Source organism: Barbatula barbatula (assembly GCF_947034865.1).
Source record: "Barbatula barbatula genome assembly, chromosome: 25".
Lineage (NCBI taxonomy): Eukaryota > Metazoa > Chordata > Actinopteri > Cypriniformes > Nemacheilidae > Barbatula > Barbatula barbatula.
Window position 1 is genome coordinate 8,571,502 of NC_136788.1, and position 22,407 is coordinate 8,593,908.

Consider the following 22,407-nt stretch of genomic DNA (forward strand, 5'->3'; position numbering starts at 1 on the left):
TCTAAAAGGTCTACATACAAAACTCATGTTTGTTTACCAACATAAATTTGGCAACTTGGATAAATAATATTGAGTATACATACCCTTAATACGTGGCATACATTTTTTATAACAACTCTATTTTGTATGCAGGAATAAATGTTTTCAATATCAATATCCATAAAATAAAGTAAATCAGCTCTTGAAGTACGTGTATATGTATTATAAAATAGATGATTTTACATGAAATGTTAGTTTGAAGTCGATACCTTTAGTCCAGAGTATTACACTGTTTTTTCATTAATGTTTTCTCAAATTGTGTCTCATCGAGAATAATGTTACGATAAGTGGTTGTGTTCATGGTTTTTACATGGCAGATGAAAAAACAGGAATAGAAAATCCATGAATGTTACAAAGATCATTGTTAGAATGTAACTTTTATCTAATTGAAATGGTTGGAAGTCAGTCAATGGAGCACAGAGAGGGACTGGAGCCATATCTAGGGAGATATCTTGGGTGAGCTATTTTGACAGACAGTTTCCTCTCAAGTTGTGTTACATCTTTATACTAGCCCGTTATAACACGGGTTCAATAAAGCACTTCGAAATCTAAGCAGCTGATATTTGGGAAATGTGCTGTGTGACATCGACTATACACCCCTGTTCGTCTCCCATATGTTACTGACTCATTAGAGCCAATTCATGCTCCAGGCTTATAGGCCACCAATGACCTCTCTTCTTAATGCGTGGAAACCTTTTTTCTCTATTTTAGTCATTATGAGTCACTTTCTCAGTTTGAACAGCAAAGGGGCTTCAATTGCCCAACATCAAGAGCCCATTAGCAGAACACCGGACAAGCTGTGACATTAAATGACCGGGCCATAGAACATTGATTGTTTAATTAACTTTCAAGTAATGGCGAGGAAAGCGGACAGCGGCGAGCAGTCATGCTTACTCTGGTCACACACGTTTGATTTCAACCCCCGTAGAGATCCACACGCTCCTTACAGCGTGCACTTTAAGCCACCAAAGAAATCGAATCTACGACGTGAATAAGAGAAAAAGGAAAAGGCATTACCACTCTACATGTGAAAGAGTTTTGGGATGTTGTGTTAACTCTATATTTGGATTGCACTGAAGTGGATTAGGAAGTCTTTACCGCAAACCCAGGGGATTCTGGCTGAACATGAAAAGAGAAGTGCTGTTTGTATCCGCGCTATAAAAATAATTGCAAGTTCTCAAAATCAAGTAGAATTTCGAGGACCCGGCTCTATGGGAAAAGTAGCTTTTATGTACAAATCCCCAATTCAGCCGGGATTATAAACTCCAAAGGTTAGGAGTTGCTAATTACGGGAAATTGGTTCTACGTACCTATGGTGCACAAAGCGACGTTGGTGATAAATAAGAGACTTCATAAAGCTAACGTTGAACAGCTGTGATGAGAGCAAATTTAATTCTAGAACCAATGGAGTGACTGCACAGTACAAACCTATGAATGGTTATGAAGAAATCATTCCTGAGATTCCATAAAATACGTTTGGACAAAAGGATATGCAAAAAAAGAAAACTATGCAAAGCTGGATAATGAGCGGTGTGCAATTTCAATGGCCCTTGGTCTTTTCTTTTGTATAATTACATTTAAATCATTTCTTCCTTTCTCGTTTTTTTTTCTTAATAACGGAGGAATATTATGAATGAATGGCAAACATGCAGCACAACTATGAGGACTAAATAAGATGGAATGTCGAAGTCATTTCTTACAATGTCGATCAAGCTCTGTTCAGTCTCTCTCCCGCTCTGCTAATCAAACTACGGCCATGTTCGCCCGTTTCGCACATTACTCTAAATGAAACATGTCCAGATCGAGGCGGATGGTTGCACTGCCCCGGGACCCAGCGTTTCATGTCTTAATGAACGTGCCTGGGGGGGTCCCGCCTGGAGGTCATCCCTCTGAGGGGGCCTGTGTCACCCCTCATTAGCCAGGGGGGTTGTTCTCTGTTCTCGTGCTGAAGAACGGCCCCCTGGAGCGTGGAAAGGGGTCTCTCAGTACAGTACTCATGCACCATCCACCCCCCCCCGCATCTGAAGGCTGGATGTGCCTATTTCCTACAATTCCTCTGAAAGCTGCTGTTAAGCTGATGGAAAACTTTCCTTTGTACGCCATAGTTAAAGTTTGATTTAATGTTATTGTAAATTGTGTATAATTTAAGAAAAGAGGAATTATGAATATACCTGTATTTACAAATAAAACGTGATTCAAAAGGTTGCAAAGCTTCTGAACCCAGAGCGTCCCATATCCTCAAATGACTCTGTTTGTCAGTATTAATGAGGCAAGTATAGGAAAGCCCAAGAAAGCTTCCAGGGATTTACCTGTTCTGCCTTTTCCCTTTCTACTTAATGTGGTTCGGTATAATTCCACAGGATTTCTGATGCATTTATGCAATCATTAATCTGTCCGTGTCTTTTCATTGGTCGGGATTAGAGTTCACGTAGAATTATTGCGTAGATGCGTAAACGCAAGCCCATGCTGAGTAGGTCTCTTTACTGCTCGAGAGCGCTTTTTACATGGCTATATTATACTGGCATGCAGAATGGATCCAGGCCAGCATTTTTATGGCTATGAAAAGCACTCGTGCGGAGGGAGGACTAGATTCTCGTGCTGTGAACTCTGTTTGACAGCAGACAGTGTGAGGCCATGTTTCACATCGTACGATCGAGGGGTGTTTGTCTGCTTAGGTCGTATGGCCAAATGCTGGTATACTGCAAGGGCTCCGTTCACATCCAGCTGGATGAATGCCATTGTATTCTAGACACACAAAAAGTGTCCATAAATGTATGCAGAAATATACGAAGATATACATTATACATGGATGTTCTCATAGTTTGCAAGATGTAAACATTGTTTTTTTTATTGTACATATATAATTAAGATATTAGTTTGTGGAAGTAGCACTTTCAGTAGCACTTCATCCTGAAGAGTTCGGTACTTGGATGTACTGTTTAATGTACAGTACACAGACATTTTACTGCCCTTCTTGTTTTCCCAGCACCCACCAAACTCTCTCTCTAAAGTAGGTAACTAATGCCCCTTAAATTACATTTACATTAAGTCATTATTCTTATTATTTTATTTAAATTAAATCTTATTATTGACCTAATGGTAAGTGAAAGTGTGCTAAATTGTCAAGAAAAATACTTAAAAAATAGGTTTTAGGATCCATAAGCAAAAGACAGATAGAGTTAGCGTCCATCTGAGCGTCCCAAAAAACAGACAGCGAGAGATAGAAAGAGAAAAAGAGAGCGAGATAGCAGTCGCCCCAGCTGAATGCCTGAGAAAGCTGCCTTTCGGAGGTCCCATGACGCAGCGGATCTGTGGAAAGGTTGGGTGCGTCTGGTTACAGCTCTATCAGGGCTCCATCGGAGAGTGGCAGGATTCGGTATCCCCTTCTAATGTAACTAGGCCTATTTGTCTCAGTCACACACACATCTCTGCAAGTGCCTTGGTGAAACCATTGATGTCATTCATCTAGCCTGTCCTTGACTGCTCCTTTCCTTCACTGACAAGAGAGCAGCACTCTCAGGTAGCTGCAGGGAGGAGGACGACAATGTGATAGAGAGAGATAGAAAGAGAGAGAGAGGTGGTGCAATGCTTTCTCATCAAGGCTAGAATTACCCAGTGTGTTGAGTAATGAATCCAATGCCTTATATACACAAATGCCCTTTTTTCACAAATACAAATAAACACACCCACACACCCACATTTAAATGGCGAGATACCACAGGCTTGTATAGTTTACAGCTAATTGGTGGCAAATATAACTATTACTATGACTTTGAGAAACATGTTCTACCTTCTTAAGCAGTCAGATTTGTGATTTTTACCGAAACAATACATCCCGTAGATTTACATTGAATAAGGGACCTAAGACATGTTTGAGAACCTGACATTGATTTAGATATTTTCCAGTAAGCAACTCCCCCAGAGCACCCTAGAAACCTCATAGCAATGCCTCGACAACCACCCAGTACACCCTAGAAACCTCATGACAACCACCCAGCATTGTGCGTACAAGTTCACATAACAACCACAATCACTTTGATTATTATTATAGTTGTTATTATTACAAACAGAAGTCAGTTATTGAGTTACTATGCTTGTTAAGTACACAACATGTGGCACACTAAATGCAGTGACTATTACCGGTTTGACCTTGAAGACCAGGACAGTTTGCTTGTTATGTAAACTGATATAATGGTTAGCAGGGTGACACATTTCGAGAGGACTGGAGATGTTATTGGGGCTGACAGACAGGGCCAGCTGGGGAAGGGTCGGCGAGTGTGCCCTACTGTACTCTCAAAGACAAGAGCGAAGCCGCCTGACTGCCTGGGAATAGACAACCAGTTTGAAACAATCATTTTCATAGGAAAAACAGTTGGCTACAGACTCAGGTTCAAGGGAATAACAAGGAGTTGCGAACTGCATGCGAGTTGGGCAATTGAGAAGTGAGGATAAGTAGACGTTTGGGAAGGAAAGGATTGGCTATTGATTTATGTGTGAATGCAGACTTGGATAGGAATGGAAGGACTGAGTAAGGAAGCAGGCCAGGTGTTTGGTCTGATTCCCCTGAAACATGCAGAAAAGCAGAGCTGGTCTCTGGGTAAATGGAACGCTTTATCCCTCAGCTATATCAGCAGAACCACGCATGCATGCATGCAAATGCGCGCACACACACACACACACAAACACACAAACGATGCCACATAGTTTTAACCAGATAATGTTCGGCAACACATATCTTGCAACAGTTTGCAACATTAAATAGGGATGTTATATATTATGATACAAAGTGATTTTTCGACACCACCCATGTTGATATTTTTAATACACTGTCAAAAAAAACTTTTCTGGGGTGGTACCCTAAAAGGAACACTTCACCCCAAAAGAAAAATTCTGTCATCGTCTCCCTCCAATATCTGTATAAATGTATTTGTGAAAAAAAATCGTTTCTATTGATTACAAACCAAGACATGACCAAATTTTTCAATGGTAACTGACCTCCACTTCGACTCAACCTGGGATATGTCTTCACAAATCTGTTTTAGGTTATCGCATGAATATCATACAAAACATAAAATGTTGCCCCCTTTTTTATAATGCTTTATAAGACCTTTTTGTGTTTACCTCCGTCTTCAATTCATTGCACAATCATTACAATCTGTGCAGTGTATGTGTGCTGAGGGATAGCGTGAGGTGCTGGAACATTGTGCAGTCAGGTAAGAGACTCAGCTGCAGGTCGACTCATTTTGTCCGATTGGCTGTGTCCATTTGAAAACTCTGTTGGCTTCTGTTCTCTGTCAAACGTTTTCCCATTGGAGTTGATCGGGTTTATGATTGCTGTGTGTGGATGGTAAAGCATAAATACACATAGGAATTGTTTTAATACGTTACAAATGTAATTTAACTGTTCCTGGTGGAGCATTGCAAGTGCAAAGATGTATCCTCTGTGGTGCACTGTAGGTCGCTTTGGATGAAAGGGTCGCACTTTATTTTGAGGTACAATTTTTGCTATTAGCAAACCACTGTCTACGACGTTTGCCTCAAAAACTCCTAATTTGTCACTTATTAATTGTTAGGTTTAGGTATTGGGTAGGATTAGGGATGTAGAATATGGTTATGCAGAATATGTGCTTTAAAAGTATTAACAAACAGCCAAAATGCCAATAGTAGGAATGCTAATTAAGTTAGAATTAGAATTGGTCTCTATACTTAAGTGTTACCGATAAAAATATTTTATGTAAAGACCTCATCTTTTGCATGTCTGAATGTCCCTTAAGAACCTTCCCGCGTGCAACACAAACCCACCAGCCCAAGTCAGAGCAGGCCCGGATTAAGAATTCAGGGGCCCCTGGGCACAATTGTCTTGTAGAATCCCCCCTCCCCCCTTACGCACAGGCACACAATAAAGTTTTGAAATAGCCTACAGGGTACTACGTGTAGGAAACACCTCTACTGTACATTAACATTTATTCATTTGGCAGACGCTTTTATCCAAAGCGATTTACAAGTAGTTTTTTACAGTGGCACATTACTGCAGAGCAATCAGGGGTAAGGTGCCTTGCTCAAGGGCACTTCAGTCATGACCTGTTGGCACTGAGATTCGAACCGGCAACCTTCTGATCCGCCCCTGAGTCAGAGACACACGCTCTGTGGTACTACTTTTACATTTATGTCTTATTGTGAAGATTATATTCCGTGAAGATCCACAGCCGCGACGCTTCTCGCAGAATTGCATACTAATGCAGCAATTACAGGGCTAAAGCATAAGCGCGGCATGGAACGAGAATTCCCCTGTGCGGTGAAACAAGCCTCTTTGTTGTTGTGCAAAGGTTTTCTCGGTGTAATTGCACAGGCTGTTTTTAAACCTTTCATTACATATATTCACACCGCCGTTATTTTTTATTGTGTTGTCACCCATCGAGCTGGATTGGCTCCCCTGAGAACTCGCTTCAGTCGGATTGGTGTTTAACTAAAGCACTCAGCTGTAGGAGATTGAGGTTTCGAATCGAAGATTAAATCAGCCGTACGGGGCTCAAATTCATGTTGCATGTTATGTTACACATCATGGCTGGCCTCCCCGGCCCGGCGGTGAGTAGAAGGATACGGGAGAAATTTGTGCTGGCAAAGTCCCATTCGTATTCGTAAGCTTGCCTCGAAACCGGTTTGAAAAAAGACTGACTGCTGAAACGGAATTAAACAGCAAGAGCATGACTCTAAAAATGGCTTCTCTGATGTTTGAGCTTCAGTGATTCAAAGTCTCAGCGATGTGCAACGTCAAGCTTTGCCACACATGGCATTCGTAAACAAAAATAGAATATGGCGAACTCTTGCATGCCTCAGTCTTCACTGCCTGCGCTTTACTGAGTTCCCTTTCAAAATGTAGCGGGTATTGCGATTTATTAAGTTTACAAAATAAACAACACATTTAAATGCTTAAACTGTAGTAACGTATCAGGATTTGAGGAGGACAGAGTCGGAACCGGGCTCCCTGTTACATAATGTATTGAGTGTTGCATTTTAAAAGGAAAGTTTAGTCAAAAATAAAGATTATTTAATAATTTTCTCACCCTCATGTCATTTTAAACCTGTATGACTTTCTTTCCTCTGCGGAACACAAAAGATCATATTTTGTAGAACGTTGGTAACCAAACCACATTGGCCTCCATTGACTTCCATTGTTATGGACACAAAACCACCGAGACATTTATCAAAATATCTTCTCTTGCGTTTCATAGTAGAGTCCTATACAAGTTAAAAAAAACATGAGGGTAAATAAATCCTTTTTTGGGTGTACTGTCCCTTTAAGCCAGCCTTACATACCCTGTGTCGTTTGTTTCCGCATGCCCACATTTGTAACACTCAATATTTTGAGTTCAAGCTTTAATTGTCAGGGACGATTTTGGTCAGGGCCGCCCTGTTAAAGACAGTGTAACACGTTTTAAACAAAGATAAATATTTATGCTTGTGAAGGGGTTTTGCATACTTTGATTTGTGTTTGTTGGAGCACCGCAGAGACGTTGACACCATGCAAATGCACCTCTCGCTCCTTTCTCTTGTACATGACGCCGCCTCTCCGGCTCCAGGGATTCAGGTGCACGGTGAGATGTGACGTGCCCTGTGGCTCCAGAGTTCCTGCTCTGATGGAAGTTCTCTGCCTGTCACTGAACAGGGGAGGATGGGGAAAGAGAGTGTCAGAGAAGAGGAGGTGAAAGCTGTCTCCAGCATAAACCCCATCCTTCTGTTCTTTTTCTCAGAGTTCACTCTCACCCGCCGCCAAGAAGATCATCATCACCTTTGATATGACATCAATTGATACAATAGTTAGTACTAGGACTAATTGAGATACATATTTATATTGGAAATATATATTTGAAAAATAAGTATGATTGATAATAATGGATAATAAATATAATATAATTTTTTTTACTTTTATTTATTATTATTTTTACATTTTTTTATGTATTTGACTTTAAAAATTGTATTGGGGTCCACATATAGAATCTTTTATCAAAAAGTGAGTTAAAATGCAGGCATAAAGAGCGAAGCTAGTATCACGTAGCCACAAGTAGTTGTTTTAAGTAGTAAATTGTTGTGCAGAACTAAATAAATAAATAATGGACACTTGAAGTGAGATGTCTCCTCACTTCCAACTGGGAAACTCTGCTGTATGTGGCATGTCAAAATGCATTTGACTGAGTCACTCGGGTACATCTAGAAATACGGTGACACAAGCTGCTGTGTTTGTTGAGAAGGATCTTGAGTTATGTGTGTGGCACTGAAAAATTAATGGCCTCACACACAAACAAACACAGATGCATGCATCAGTTCAGTCCTGAACGCAGCCCAAAGGCAAGCAGCCAGCCCTGGGTCCAACTCACCACTTCAGGAGCTACAGGAGGAGCGAGAAACTATAGTTTTTTTCTCTCGATCATCCTTATCTCCTCTGATCTTCTCAGCTCTCAGACGGTCTCGAGTGACTGTGAATCATGACAGCGGACTGTGATTAAAATCGAAGAATTACGCATGGAGCGCAAACAAACATGTGCGTGGAAAAACAAACAATGAAATGTGCAACGTCTCATCCTGCACTGAACATGAACGATACATCAAATTGTAGGGGTAAGTTAGGGGTTTGATTCCAAGTGAACACATGTAAATGTGTAACATTTTTAGACCATTTCTCTTTTTTTAAATCGTAGGCTATATTATAATCCAAGCCAAAAAGCTCCAGACTGCCTGAACTGACACATTTTTTCAAAGCCGTATACTTAACCCATGTGAATAGCACCAGCGGTTTTGTGTTGTACCACACAAGGCAGTCGGCTGCATTACTTACGGAAACAATCTGAAACGGTAGAGAGACATTTCCAAGGAAATTTGATTAAACTCCTATTTGTTTCTGGAGTTTCTGGACTGAAGGACTGCTATTAATCCTACTGTAATGTGGCACTGTCCACAATTCCAGCATGGCTGTCCAATCGCTTACATAATCCCATCACATGAGTCCAATGGCTTTGCGTCATGTGGTCAATGACAGCTGTCAACACACAACCACATTAGCAACCTCCTACATACACACAGTTATGGAGAAAAACAGTGTGGACCAGTGGCATTTCCACATTTAAAGCTACAGCAAGTAATTTCTGCGTCGCTAGCGGCGACACAAAAGGAAGCTCCGCGCTCAATTCAGCAATTCCACTTGCTACCACTACTGGTGCTAAAATCCGCACTTGTTGAGTCATTTCTCAAAATATCTTCTTTTGTGTTTTGCAGAAGAAAGATTAACATACAGGTTTAGAATGACATGTGGTGAATAAATGATGCATGATTTTGGGTGAACTATAGCTTTAAGCTCTCTACTTTATGACCGTTATGCGTCCATATACCATAAGAAGATAATCCTAATCCTAAACGTGATTTAGCCCATTTTATATTGATTTGCATTGCTAGCTCTGGCCCTTCGCCCTTGATCTTTAGCACACCAAACCAGGTACTGATATCTATGGGAGAACACGTCGATGTTCAGATTGTTTTTATACCGCAAAGCAGAAAAAAAATCATTTTGTATCTGCGGAGGGTAAGAAGCACTCTGGTGAAGTTAGCAATCAACCCTCCCCCACACACATGTCTAGAGTCCCCCATTAGCGTGCGGATGTTCTGAATATTTCACGCTTTCAATATATTGTGTCAACATCACACTTTCCGCCTCACTCTCCGAACGAAGTTCCTCAGGTACAAATGAGGCGAGAGCGCGTTCAAAAAACGCCAGGCATGGAGAATCGGTGCCTTTGTGATGCTGATGTCAGCACTAATGTGCTCAAGAATACAGAGCCGCCGTGACAGCTAGCGCCGAGCCGTTAGCGCACGTTACTGTAAAATGATTATTGTCTCATTTTTGATGAGGCACCTTTGCTAGGGTTTTCAATTGTTTGCGTCTTTATCACGGAGAAGAAAGACTTGTACAAATTAAAGCGTGAACGTGAGCCGACTCAGCAGAAGAAAATAAGGGACACTTTTAGACTAGAAAAAGGGAGACTCTTGGTTTCTTTATAGCACATGTAACGATATTGTGAAAAAACTAAACGCCAAAGTCACAGTTAATGCCTAAATCTATATATGTGTCTAAAAATACACAGAAGATTCAATGATTTTGAAGACATGATATGATTTCTTTCAGGAATAGTTTTTTCATATAGAAATTACTGTCACATTCAATGTTAGGTTATGAAATATGACCTCAGTCTGAATTTATGTGCATGAACTATGTGCCGGACCAATTAAAATGGACATTTGGTGAGCAACTGACAAGTGTGTTTGATGTCAGCCGAAATGGAGAAGCTTCTGAAAGCGAGAGCAGAGGATTTGCCCCCATGAGGTCTGATTTGAGGGCTGCAAAGGGCACACCAGAGACGGGGTGTGATTGGGACCGAGACGTAGAGAGAGAGAGGGATGGAGGGCGAGAGATGTAAGAGAGACGGATAGCATTAAGAGGCAGAGGGGACAGCAAAGTGACACGTCACTCACTCCTCAGGGCTCGGTCTCGCTGTCGCCTCTGACTCAGTGACCTTGAAGTGGGCTCTAGGAAGTCACAACACGAAGGACCAATCTAGCAAGCTGCCTCGGATTTGCTCTTTGTCGCCACGCTTGCCCAGACGACACACAGGCACTGGGGGAGTCATTTAGTGCCAGGGTTTGCTCTTTAACATCACCCCGGCACTGTGCCCTTTTAGTTGTTTTCATTCCTTACGTCTTTGACGTAGAATGTAGATAGGGCTAGTGGTGTGACTAGCATTCTTGTGGTTTAGTATGACATTTTTTATGGTTTCGGAAGCTACAGTGCATGTGCGTGTGTATGGGTTTCTACATGTTGTTGGGGAACAAATATATAGCGGTTGCCATAGGAAATGGTGATTGTTTGTAAATGTAAATGTTTAAATGCAGAAAGGTGTGTGTGTGTGAGGGTTAGGGGGAAGAATATACAGTTTGTACCATATAAAAGTCAGTTTGTCTATTAAACGATGTGTGTATTAAAACACTAGCCTGTGTAGGCTAGGTTTCGTTTCTAGTTAAGGGCAACACATATTTGTTACTTGTATCTCAATATTGGGTTGTCCCTTTGATTTATTTAACACACAAGCAACACAAAATGACACACAGGGTGTTAAAATGAGACAGTGTGTTAAAACTTCATGACACAACAATTTTTGTAGTTGTGCCACAGATAGATTGAAAATATTATAATTTTTCCACACCTGAAAGTCGTCAAAAGTCGACTAAAAATTGTGTTGTTTGACGATAGAATTGTAAAAAATCTGAGATGTCACAAATGACTTGATCCGAGGGTATTGAAAACAATGTCCAAATGTCTCTTATGTTGTGGCTGTACTGTTGCACAGTTATTAAATGAAAATAATAATTGACTGTCATGTTGTTATACTCTGATAATATTATGGTATCACCACCATGACAACATTTAAAAAATATTTTTGCAGGGGTAATTATGTTGTTATCCAATGTAGGGAAGTGACATTGTGTAGACATGTGTAACACAGCTGATTGTCTCCACACAGTAAGTGTGTTTCTACTGTAGCTGTACGAATTACTCCCCGTCCTACCCTTGCTGTGAAGATTTTTTTCAGCAGAACAATTTTGGTTTAGCGCTCTCCGTAGACAAAGGAAGCACCAATCCGGCGCAGCAACCTGCAGCGTGAGCCAGGCGGGAGACAAAGAGCTTTGTGAGTGTTTCATGTGGAGGCCCGGCGAGAGGGAGAGCTTGAGAAATATTTGCACTAGGCAAACCCAAACTCCAGTGGCCGACGCAGCATAATGCCCTTTTCACTTCCTACGCCTTAACCTGATGTGGCACGAGCTTCGTCAGCGAGAGTACCTGATTCTCTCCGGCTAAAGCCTAGGGCCCTCTGAGCAGCGCCTGGGGAAAGTCACAGAGAGGAGCTGGCGGTGGCTGCTACCGCGGGTCGGAACCCACAGCCGGTGAGCCGGGTAGTCACAGGCCTGTCTGTGATGGCAGCTGTGTTGAGACGCTAGCCTTTTGAGCCTGTAGGGCAGATTGTGAAGGTTGAGGTAACGTCTGCAGTCACAGCCTTGCACTGCCACCTACTGGCGGGGCCTGGTACCGCAGCTCCTCTTTTGGACCTCAACCACAGCCAGCCGTAATTACAGCATGCTTCAGTTGTTGTGAGTGCATGTCAGAACAAATTATGTAAGTAATGAGGCTGAAAATGCTAAAGGAGTAGGAACACACAGGCGTGCTAATGCTCATGCCGAGAGAACACAAAACAAACAACAGAGTGCACAGCCCGCAATGTTTCCTTTTTCACACAAGCGAAAAACAACAGCAAAAAGATATGGTTTCTTCATTGAATCACTGATAACAGCAAGATCAGTAAGGCATTTATATTAGTTTGTATTTAGATTCGTTGCTGAGCACGCACTTAGCAACCTCGGACCCGGCAATGCGCACGAGGCTCTCCTGAGAACGGCAATGCTTTATATCAACTTGAAATGTAGGCTGATATGCCGTTTAAAGGCTGTCTTGACTGAACGGACGGTGTGCTGGTTGTGATCGTCAGTGTTGGGTGTTACTAGTTACTAAGTAATTAGTTAGTGTCATTTAATTACCTTTTCCTTGAAATAGTAAAGTAAGGGATTACTAGAGAGAGAGGGAGACCAGTGGCCGGGTACGTCAACATTATCCGAAAGACACAACAGGAGCTCGAGGGCGTATGATGAAACACGCTTGTGGCCTTTGCTGAAGCGGCGCTCAGCGGTGGCAGATTTGATGCGTGCAAATTAATTCTGCACGTTTGGATTTATAAGGTTCTCTTAAATATTATCGAGCCACAGTATTTTGGCTGGAGGTAGGCAAGTAGCTGCGGGGAACTTTGGCTCGCGATCTGAGAGAACTGGAGGGAGCGATTTTTGTCAAGTAGAAATAAAATGCTTAGGCTACATTAAACAGTAAGCGTTGAGCTCTAATCCGGATAAATATAGAGAGGAGCTCTTGCATGGTAAGGTCTATTTTGCAATGGCCAGAGGTTTGGTTCAGGTCCTTTTGATGCGATCATGTTGCCGTGACCTTCGCTTCGAGATGCCCAACTTTATCAAGCAGAGTCGGCTAAGCAACTGCGCTTAGTGTTTGTGGAGCGTTTTATCTGTCAGAAATAATACCGGCAGGTTGAAAAGTGGCCTTCACTGAATTGTTCAGACTGACTTCCAGCTGAGGTTTTTCTTCTCAAAGCACACTCGACTGCTGCTGAAGCTACTGTGAGCTGGACAGTCATTATTAAAGGGATAGTTCATCCAAAAATAAAAATTCTGTCTTAAGACAACCTCATGTGAAAAAGAAGATATTTTGGTCGTCAATGGTGTCGTTGTTTGGTTCTTCAAAATGTCTTCTCTGTTTTTTCTGCAGAAGAAAGAAAGTCATACTGGTTCGGAAGGTGAATACGTGCACTTGTCACTTGTAATTTCATGTTACAATATTTCTGGCTCCACACATTTCACAATGGGAATCTTATACTTATGGCATCGCATCAAAATGCAGGTCTTTATCCGTTTTCCTCATTGTAAACCATACGCCTCTTATTCACACCACAGTTGGATTGTATCAAAAAGATTACAAAACTTTCATTGTGGGTTTTGTGCCTTTCAAGTTTCTTTGAGCTGATATTTCACTGGTAAAAAAGGTCCAGTCGTGTGGTTAATAGCAGCTCCCTGTCACACTGTTCCTCTGCGGGAAGCAGCGGTGCTTCTTCTTACAAGTCATTTTTTGTGTGTGCAAACTGACATCATGATTGCAGCACTTTATAAGGGTTTTCTGTTTAAAGTCAAGATAGCCTCCTCCAAACACGGTGCAGCTGAGGCTGGGTGGCAGGGATGTGATGCGTTTGAAGCTCGGCGCCGTTTCATGTCGCAACATGCAGCCATGGAGGAGGTGTTGTGCTTTAACTGGTGACAGCGAAAAATCCTGACAGTGTCTTCTCTCTTTTCTTTTTTCGCGCAGCTCAAATCGAAATAATTCCCTGCAAGATCTGTGGAGACAAATCATCAGGCATCCATTACGGTGTGATAACGTGTGAAGGCTGCAAGGTAAGAAGCTAAACAACCCTGTCAGTGGGTGTGTGCGTAACAAATAAAAAAGCGGGGGAAGTAAATAAATGACACAATGTAGAAAATAACAGATAATTCACTTAAATTATCGGCTTTTCAAAAAGACAAAACACACAGACACTTTATTTAGAGGACTTCACAATTCATCAAAGTTCTAAAAACGGCATTTATGATGATGTTGTATGAACATCACAGTTACAAAACGTTGAGATTGTCTCTACCGTGCGTGACTTTTTATAATAAAACCATCAAAAAAGGAAGCGCTATGAATCAAAGCATGTCGTAAGCGGTTTTGCTAGCACGCACGCAGCCCCCCCCCGCCGCCCCCCTTTGTGCATTTTTCGAGCACGCCGTCCACTCAGCAAAGAGGAATATTGTGCTTATTTTGTATTCTTGTTTGCCGCCTGTCAACGGAGCGACTCGTTAGCATTCCGCAAGCGGGCTCGGCAGAATCAAACTTGCTTCTTGTCGCTTTTTTGTTTTTCGCACAATAGACCCTCCGCTCAGCATCTCTCGCTCAGTCGCTCGCATCGCGGAGGAAAGAAAACGTGCAACGCTGATGAATAAACTGCTGAAATGTATCTTTAATGGTTACTAATTACACGAGGCAGAGAGACATTTAATGATATGTGCGAGCACACCGCTCCGGCCCATAAATCATAGCATTATTAAGGAGCGCCGCTTGTCACCGGCAGTCCTACCCCGCTTTCATAATGGCTGCCATTAGAAAGCAACTTGGCAGCTGTCAGCTGTTTTCTAGTAATTAAACAGCCAATGAGCAACTAATTAAGACATATGTGTATGGAGCTGTGGAGTGGGGTGTGTTAATGACGAGCTGGAATCAATTCATTAAGTCAAAGGGATGAGAAATCAACTCGACGTGGGCGCCCGCTCCTTCCCCCTCGCGGCACCCACCGGGTTCGGGCCCTGTTATTCAACATTAATAACCTCAGACAAACTCGCCATTATTTACAACCTTTCTCGTCACTCTCGGATCAGGCCGTCACCGTATTAACAACACAAACTGACATTTTGTACATTTCACTAGATGACAGACGACAGTCTGTTTCTATTCAGCTCATCAGTTCGGCAATGTATTAAAGTTAATACTGTTCGTTGACGTGTGAGGTTCATTGATGTTTTTAAACACATTTTCCGCACTTTCATTTTGTAATTTAGCTGTAAATAAAGTCCAGATGGCGTCATTAACACAAGCCAAGTCATTTGCTCATAATATCACAGCTGCTTAACAAGTATGAAATATTAGATTCTGTTTTACAAACATCATCAGATGTTAACACATAAGTTTGCTTGTGAACTATAAACGTGCTGCATACCTATGCGGTTTGAGAAAGGTATGTAACATTCATTCCAACAATAGGGAAAATAGAATTATCAGGACAAAGCATTGCAAAAATGACTGTTACATCATGACTTTTACTGCATGATTACGTGGCCAAAGGATTTTATAGAAATATTCAATATTTTCTCAAATAAATAATGATATCGGTCAAATTCTTCTTTCATTTTTGTCTATTTTGTTTTCACTCCTTTTGGTCCATCACAGGCAAACTGTGCTCCAAAAATAAAAATTCTGTCATCAACACTCATGTCGTTCAAAACATGTATATGACTCTTTCTTCTGAAGAGCACAAAAGAAGATATTTAGAATTTGAGAAATGTCTCAGTGGTACAAATGCGTAAAATGTAAACCAATGGACGTTGATGGGGTCGGTGTTGTTCGGACATCAACATTCTTCAAAATATCTTTTGTGTTCTGCAGAAGAAAAGTCATACGTGTTTAAAATGACAAGAGCGTAAATAAATGATTAAAGAATTTTCATTTTTGGGTGAACTTTAAGTCAACATAACATAAAAGGGTGCAATATAACACAATATTGATAATCACATTTTTTATATCAGGGTTAATGTCAATACTGGTATGCTGTGGCACCCCTATTTCCCAGTATGTGGATCCAAGCGGCTCTCATTTTCTCTCTCCGTCTCTCGGGGCTCTAGGGTTTCTTCAGGAGGAGTCAACAGAGCAATGCGGCGTACTCGTGCCCGCGTCAGAAGAACTGCCTGATTGACCGCACCAGCCGAAACCGCTGCCAGCACTGCAGGCTGCAGAAGTGTCTGGCCGTGGGCATGTCACGTGACGGTAAGTGCGTGTCCAGCACAGCAGACTCAGAACATCAAACGCATGTGAAATATTGAATACAGCAGCATATAAAGTACTGTACATGCGCACGTTTTTCAGTTACGGATTAGTCTTGAAACTGCATACAAATACGCAAGTAGACTTCAAGAAAAGATAATAAAAGGCAACAATGCATGTCCCAGTCTGGCCATGTCATATAAATTAGACTATCTGTTCTATAGTTGGCGCATTGCTCATTAGTTTCTCAACAAACTTGCAACAAGATGAATGTTAAAGGCTTGTAGTTGTGGACTGCAGGGCATCCTCACTCAGACTGGGGATTCTGACAGCAAGTAGCTTTTATTAAATGAGCATCATTAAAACAAGCTCATTAAAGGCAATGCAGGTGAGCTGCATTAACGGGAACACAGGTGAGCATGTGTTTGTGTGCGTGCATGTGTGTGGAGGCCCCCTGCTGGGCCTCCAGCTGGGCGATGTGACTACGGCCTGTGACAGGAGGATGAAATCAGGCCAGGTCTTCGGAGTCTACCGAGTTGCTCTCACGCACGCAACCAGGACAGGCAAGGTGACTTCTGACTTCACTCTGTCTGAAGCTCACGGGTCCCCGTCTGCCTTCCTTACAGTGAGATGCAGACAGTACGAGCCTGAGACCATGTTAGGTTTTCATCCAGACCCCTTTCCGGTACATCTTCAAGTGTCCTCCTTTGTTTGAAAAACTTCAAATTCACATTTCCTGTCCGTTTCTTTTCTCCTCTCCTCCTCTTTCTTTCATCTGTTTTGTGTCCTCTCATCTCATTTAGTTTTCTTTTCTCATACTCTCTTCACATCTTCTAGACTTTACCTTCTGTCCTCATCTCATTTTGTCTCTTCTCCATTTGGTTAATCTTGTCTCCCTTCCATCCAATACTGCTTTGGCTCATCCTCTTTCAGACACCCTTCATTTCACAGACAGTTGAGCTCCACTTATATCTGATCCGCACTATATCTGCTCCCATAACACTTTTCCAGTTCAAACACCAGCTGAAGCTGTTGCAAACTCTTTCTTTCTACATCTCCTCGGTTGTCTGCAGGTGCGGCGGGTAAGGGTCTTCCTGTTAGGGCTGTGATGGTTTTTACCATATATTCTTTTGGTTGGGAAATATATATTATTTATATTAATAGTAATATTTATATTATTATATTTGCGTGTAGCAACTAGAAAAATTGATCTTATTTATATACTTTTTGGAATGATATCTGAAATAAATGAGGATGAAACATCCAACCATGTTTAATGTGTGATTTCTGAAAATAGCATCAGTGAAATAGCCCACTACAGCATTTAAAACATAACTAAATGTGCTTGCAGAAGATGTGCACAGGAGCGCAAATGAATTGAGGTCAAAACCTGTGTGTGCTCCAACACCATAGACAGTTTTGGTTTTATATATCTGTTAATTTCGCTACAAGATCCAATGCAGAACCCACAGAATAACCTGGGTAGGTAAATTGGTGATTCATTCTAGTCAGGTCTTCTGTTCTTGGATCATTTTGGCAGGTAGACAGCGGAAAGCTAATGCTATTACTGAGTAGAGCAGTTTTTCGGACCAAATACACCATATTAATACCCTCGGAGAGACGTTAAAACCAGCTCCCTGGAGTTAGGCGTACTCATCATGCTCCCTCACTAAGCTTCCCTTCAAAGGCCAAAGTCTTGAGGGAAAAGAGATTTTTGTTTTGTAACAATGGCTACGAGGTAAAGTTACTTTTATTTCCTCGAAAATAAGAGGACTGTAGGGACATAACGCTCGATCAGCTATTTAAGTTGTAAAGAGGCATGGTTTGGTTTAGTGTTTAAGACTCACGGCTTGTAACTGGTGGTTTGATCCCTGCATGCAGACATCACTATTGCATTTCTCCAAACAAGACTCACGAACAGGTTTTGGAAACAATTTCCACCAGAATAAATATTGCTCACTTGACTGAGTTGGTTTATATTTGATGAACGAATCGATAAATTCTTATGTGTACAATCTTTGTCTCAACAGCGGTGAAATTCGGCCGCATGTCCAAGAAACAGCGGGACAGCCTGTATGCAGAAGTGCAGAAACACCGGCTGCAACAGCAACAGCGGGACCACCAGCAGCAGCCCGGTGAGGCCGAGCCCCTAACACCAACCTACGGACTCTCCACCAACGGCCTGACCGAGCTCCACGACGACCTGAGTGGCTACATGAATGGCCACACGCCCGACGGCACCAAACCCGACTCGGGCATCAGTAGCTTCTACCTGGACATCCAACCCTCGCCCGACCAATCCGGGTTGGACATCAACGGCATCAAGCCAGAGCCCATCTGCGACTTCACCTCTAGCTCGGGCTTCTTCCCTTACTGTTCATTCACCAATGGGGAAACATCCCCCACCGTTTCCATGGCTGAGCTGGGTGAGTGAGAAAATAACAAGAACGATTTTGGTTAGGCGAGGGGACTGGGGGAAGAACTCAACCGTGGGGCAAACGTCGCTTAAGGTGTCTTAAAATAGCAGTAGGTTGGAGACTCATCTCAAGGACTCATTAAAAGAACCTCTTTTTTTCTAATTAGTTTCCATTAATTAGGGCCAATCAGGATCCAGCAGGGCACACGCTGAGGGAAATCATTTTTTTAGGTTCCCCTCCTGCTCTGGGACTCTCTTTAACAGATGTGTTTTCATCATGATTGAATTTTTATACTTTTTTTTCTTCTTTGTCGCCTTCATTTGCTCTTTCCTGCTGAAAGCAAATATGACCTTTGTTTCCATACATTTACAAACACACACACCTCGCTTTCATGTCATCACTATAGCACTGCCCTATTTTGATTTCTATTGCTTATTCTGGAGTCAATTTGATATGCCGTTAATGCGCTGTGTTTCAAAGTGGTTACAGTGCAAAAATAGAAGAGAAGAAAAAGGACAGAACCTGCAACCAAACATCTCATACAAAGCACTAAATGGTAAAACATTTGTCGCCACTAACCTTTAAAACGAGCCGGATAAGATAGCACAATTTAGTTGAGACATGCTGTGTTTACTTACTTCCAGAAGTTGCATACAATGTAGACCATTTTGCAACAAAATACAACCAACAGAACAATTGGAAATGAATGAAAATGTCTTTAAGACTTGACTTACATGAAAATGCCCTAAAAACGGAAACAGGAATTGCTTCTCAACAAGTGTTGTTTACTTGATCGATAGAAAATCAGAATGAAAATGGTCAGCCATGCGGCTGCAAGCTTAGAAATCGACTTTAAATTACAAAGCAGCAATGCACAACCACACTTAACTCAAATATGCATTTGTTAAGAGTATCTTCAACAAGGTATGACCTCTATAAATCGCTTATGCAAAACAATCGCCATATATCTCATGTATGCACACACACACACATACAGTATACAGCAGCTGCATACATATACTGTATGTAGTACATCTCAATATGTATGTACATTAAATGCAGCCAGGCATGACGAAGGCTTTTGACGGTGTGGTGGGTTGTGTTGTCTTTCAGAGCATCTGGCCCAAAACATATCCAAGTCCCATATGGAGACGTGTCAGTACCTGAGAGAAGAGCTTCAGCAGATGACCTGGCAAGCTTTCCTTCAGGAGGAAGTGGAGAGCTACCAGAGCAAGGTACTACACGCACACACACGTTCTTGAAGAGCGAATTAAGCTTTCAACTTGATCATGTAAATGTACATTGTTGTGGCAGTGTTGTTTAGTGTATAAATGTCCTACTGGCTGGTTACGTGTACATGCGGTGCAGCCAGTTGAAGGGATAAACAACTGCTTAATTCTACTGTAACTCAACAGGATCTTTGTTGTGTTTCCCCTCAGCCCAGAGAAGTCATGTGGCAGCTGTGTGCTATTAAAATCACAGAGGCCATTCAGTACGTGGTGGAGTTTGCCAAGCGCATCGATGGCTTTATGGAGCTCTGTCAGAATGATCAGATAGTGCTACTCAAAGCGGGTAAAGCATTTGTGTGCTTGTTTATATCACCATCATCCATCCTGGCTTATTTCACTGGCTTTAAACATATATATATATTTGCTCCTGTGTTGCTACGTTCATTGCATATTCTAACTTTGCACTACTACCATACTATATCTGCTGTATGCTCTTTATATATTGTATGGGAATGATGTATGCATGGAATAACCTATAGAATCTATTATAATTGCCGAAATGTGCAAGCATGGACTCTCAGCTCTTATTAATAGAGCATTATTGAGATGCTATCCACCAATGTCTCCTTACTAGCAATGTGAGATTTATAACACAAACACACACTGTCCCCATCATGATCCCAACAGCTCTCAAGGTTTCTGCTTGTGCCACGCTTAAGCGAAATTAATAACAAAGTGAGTGAGAGCTCTCGTCTGACATGACATTTTAAACCACCAGCATCTTGCTAAAGCTCTGTAATGGCTTCTGTTACATGGCTTTTATCCTTTAAGCAGCTCACTAAAGCACTCGGCTGTAGAATTACTGCTCCCACTCACAACAATAACAGCAGCACATTCCACCTGAGATGCACACACGCACAGCAAAACGCACAGATGTTTTCTTAAGTGACAAATATATTCAGCTAATTGTCAACATAGCAAAGCAGATTCTGTCTCTTGATGATGCACAAGTACGCTAATGCAGACGTGTATGCTTAGCTAACGCATTTCAAGGGTGTTTAACGTGTGTTCTTGCATTACTTGTGGTAACACATCAGTGTTAGTATTCAGCTAGCTGTCTTCATTTACATTTCCACGTTTGGCAGACATTTTTATCCAACGCTACTGGAGTGCATTCAAGGTGTACGTTTTATTGGTATGCGAAACAGTATGCATTTTCGTTAGCAGTTCGTCTTAAAAGACAACCTAGCCAGTGCTTTGCACATTTAGCTGCAGGAACACAAAATAGATTCTCTACGAACTATGGCTCTGCCACAAAAATGTTTGATCTACAGCACAAGAAGTGTAATGTAATGCCCGCTTTAGCATTTTTTTACAGCAACACTGATATTCAAAAAATCGGTGCACTGTCAGATTGATATGAAAATCACGATTATTGTAAATTGTCACTGTTATGTTGCAACATCTCTTGTACAGTATATTTCCGGCTGTTCCTATCTGTCTCTTTTCTTGACTATGAATAATCATCTTGTTTCTCTTTTATCTGTGCACAGGCTCTTTGGAGGTGGTGTTTGTCAGAATGTGCCGTGCCTTCGACCCTCAGAACAATACAGTCTATTTTGACGGAAAGTATGCAGGGCCTGACGTCTTCAAATCATTAGGTGAGTTACATTCATTTCGTTTAAGATGTTGTTTCCCAAGTCCCAGTGTGGTGAAATGTTTTTGTTGTTTATCTGTCTTTGTGGTGTTTTTAATATGCTTTAAGATAAACAATTGAATCATTTGAAACTATCGCAGAGTATTTTCTCCATAAAACTGCTGTTTGCCTAAGACAGTTTAATAATGCACTGAAACGATCACTGCTGTTTCAGCTCTGCTGCCACTCGCTGCAAAAAAACGTTTACGGAAGTCGTGCCACTCGGCGGCCATGTTTGAAATGCCTCTGGGCAGCTATTTACGTCATAGCATCTGCTTGAATGGGGGAAGGCAGATATTTCTAAAATCGCTAGCAACAATTAAACAGCATATTTCCGATCAGTAATTTAACATAACATGAACTGTATTATAAATTTGGTTTTCTAAACTTAAACGCTACTAAAAATCACCTTTTCGAGATCTCCAGTCTCGACTGATAGACGATTGGCTTGTTTTACTGGAAGGCGGGACTTCCTTCGCTAGAGCGGCCATATTGAACATTGCACTCCTCACCATTCATTGTAATGGCAGTGGCAGGCACAATTTGTCAATATTAATATCTTTGGCGCTGCTCACAGGTCGAATGAGCCATCTATGTACCAATCAACGATCCGAGCTCCTGCGATTGAATGGAGGCGGGGAATCATTTGCATATTCATGAATCTGCGTATACTAAATAAAGCAAGGATGTAGAGTTACAGTCATTTTTAAGAACAAATCAATTATCATCACGGGAAAAAAC

General features: G+C 41.7%; 1 protein-coding gene across 2 annotated transcripts in view; it reads left to right on the forward strand.

The window, feature by feature from the left end:
* Positions 1-22,407, forward strand: part of roraa (RAR-related orphan receptor A, paralog a) — a 221,403-nt gene that overhangs the window by 195,640 nt on the left and 3,356 nt on the right. For both annotated transcript variants that reach the window (XM_079449833.1, XM_079449832.1), the window contains 6 exons: positions 14,060-14,145; positions 16,186-16,327; positions 18,355-18,750; positions 19,855-19,976; positions 20,181-20,313; positions 21,524-21,631. In XM_079449833.1, the coding sequence (XP_079305959.1) occupies positions 14,060-14,145; positions 16,186-16,327; positions 18,355-18,750; positions 19,855-19,976; positions 20,181-20,313; positions 21,524-21,631 (987 nt within the window). The remainder of the gene's footprint in view (positions 1-14,059; positions 14,146-16,185; positions 16,328-18,354; positions 18,751-19,854; positions 19,977-20,180; positions 20,314-21,523; positions 21,632-22,407) is intronic.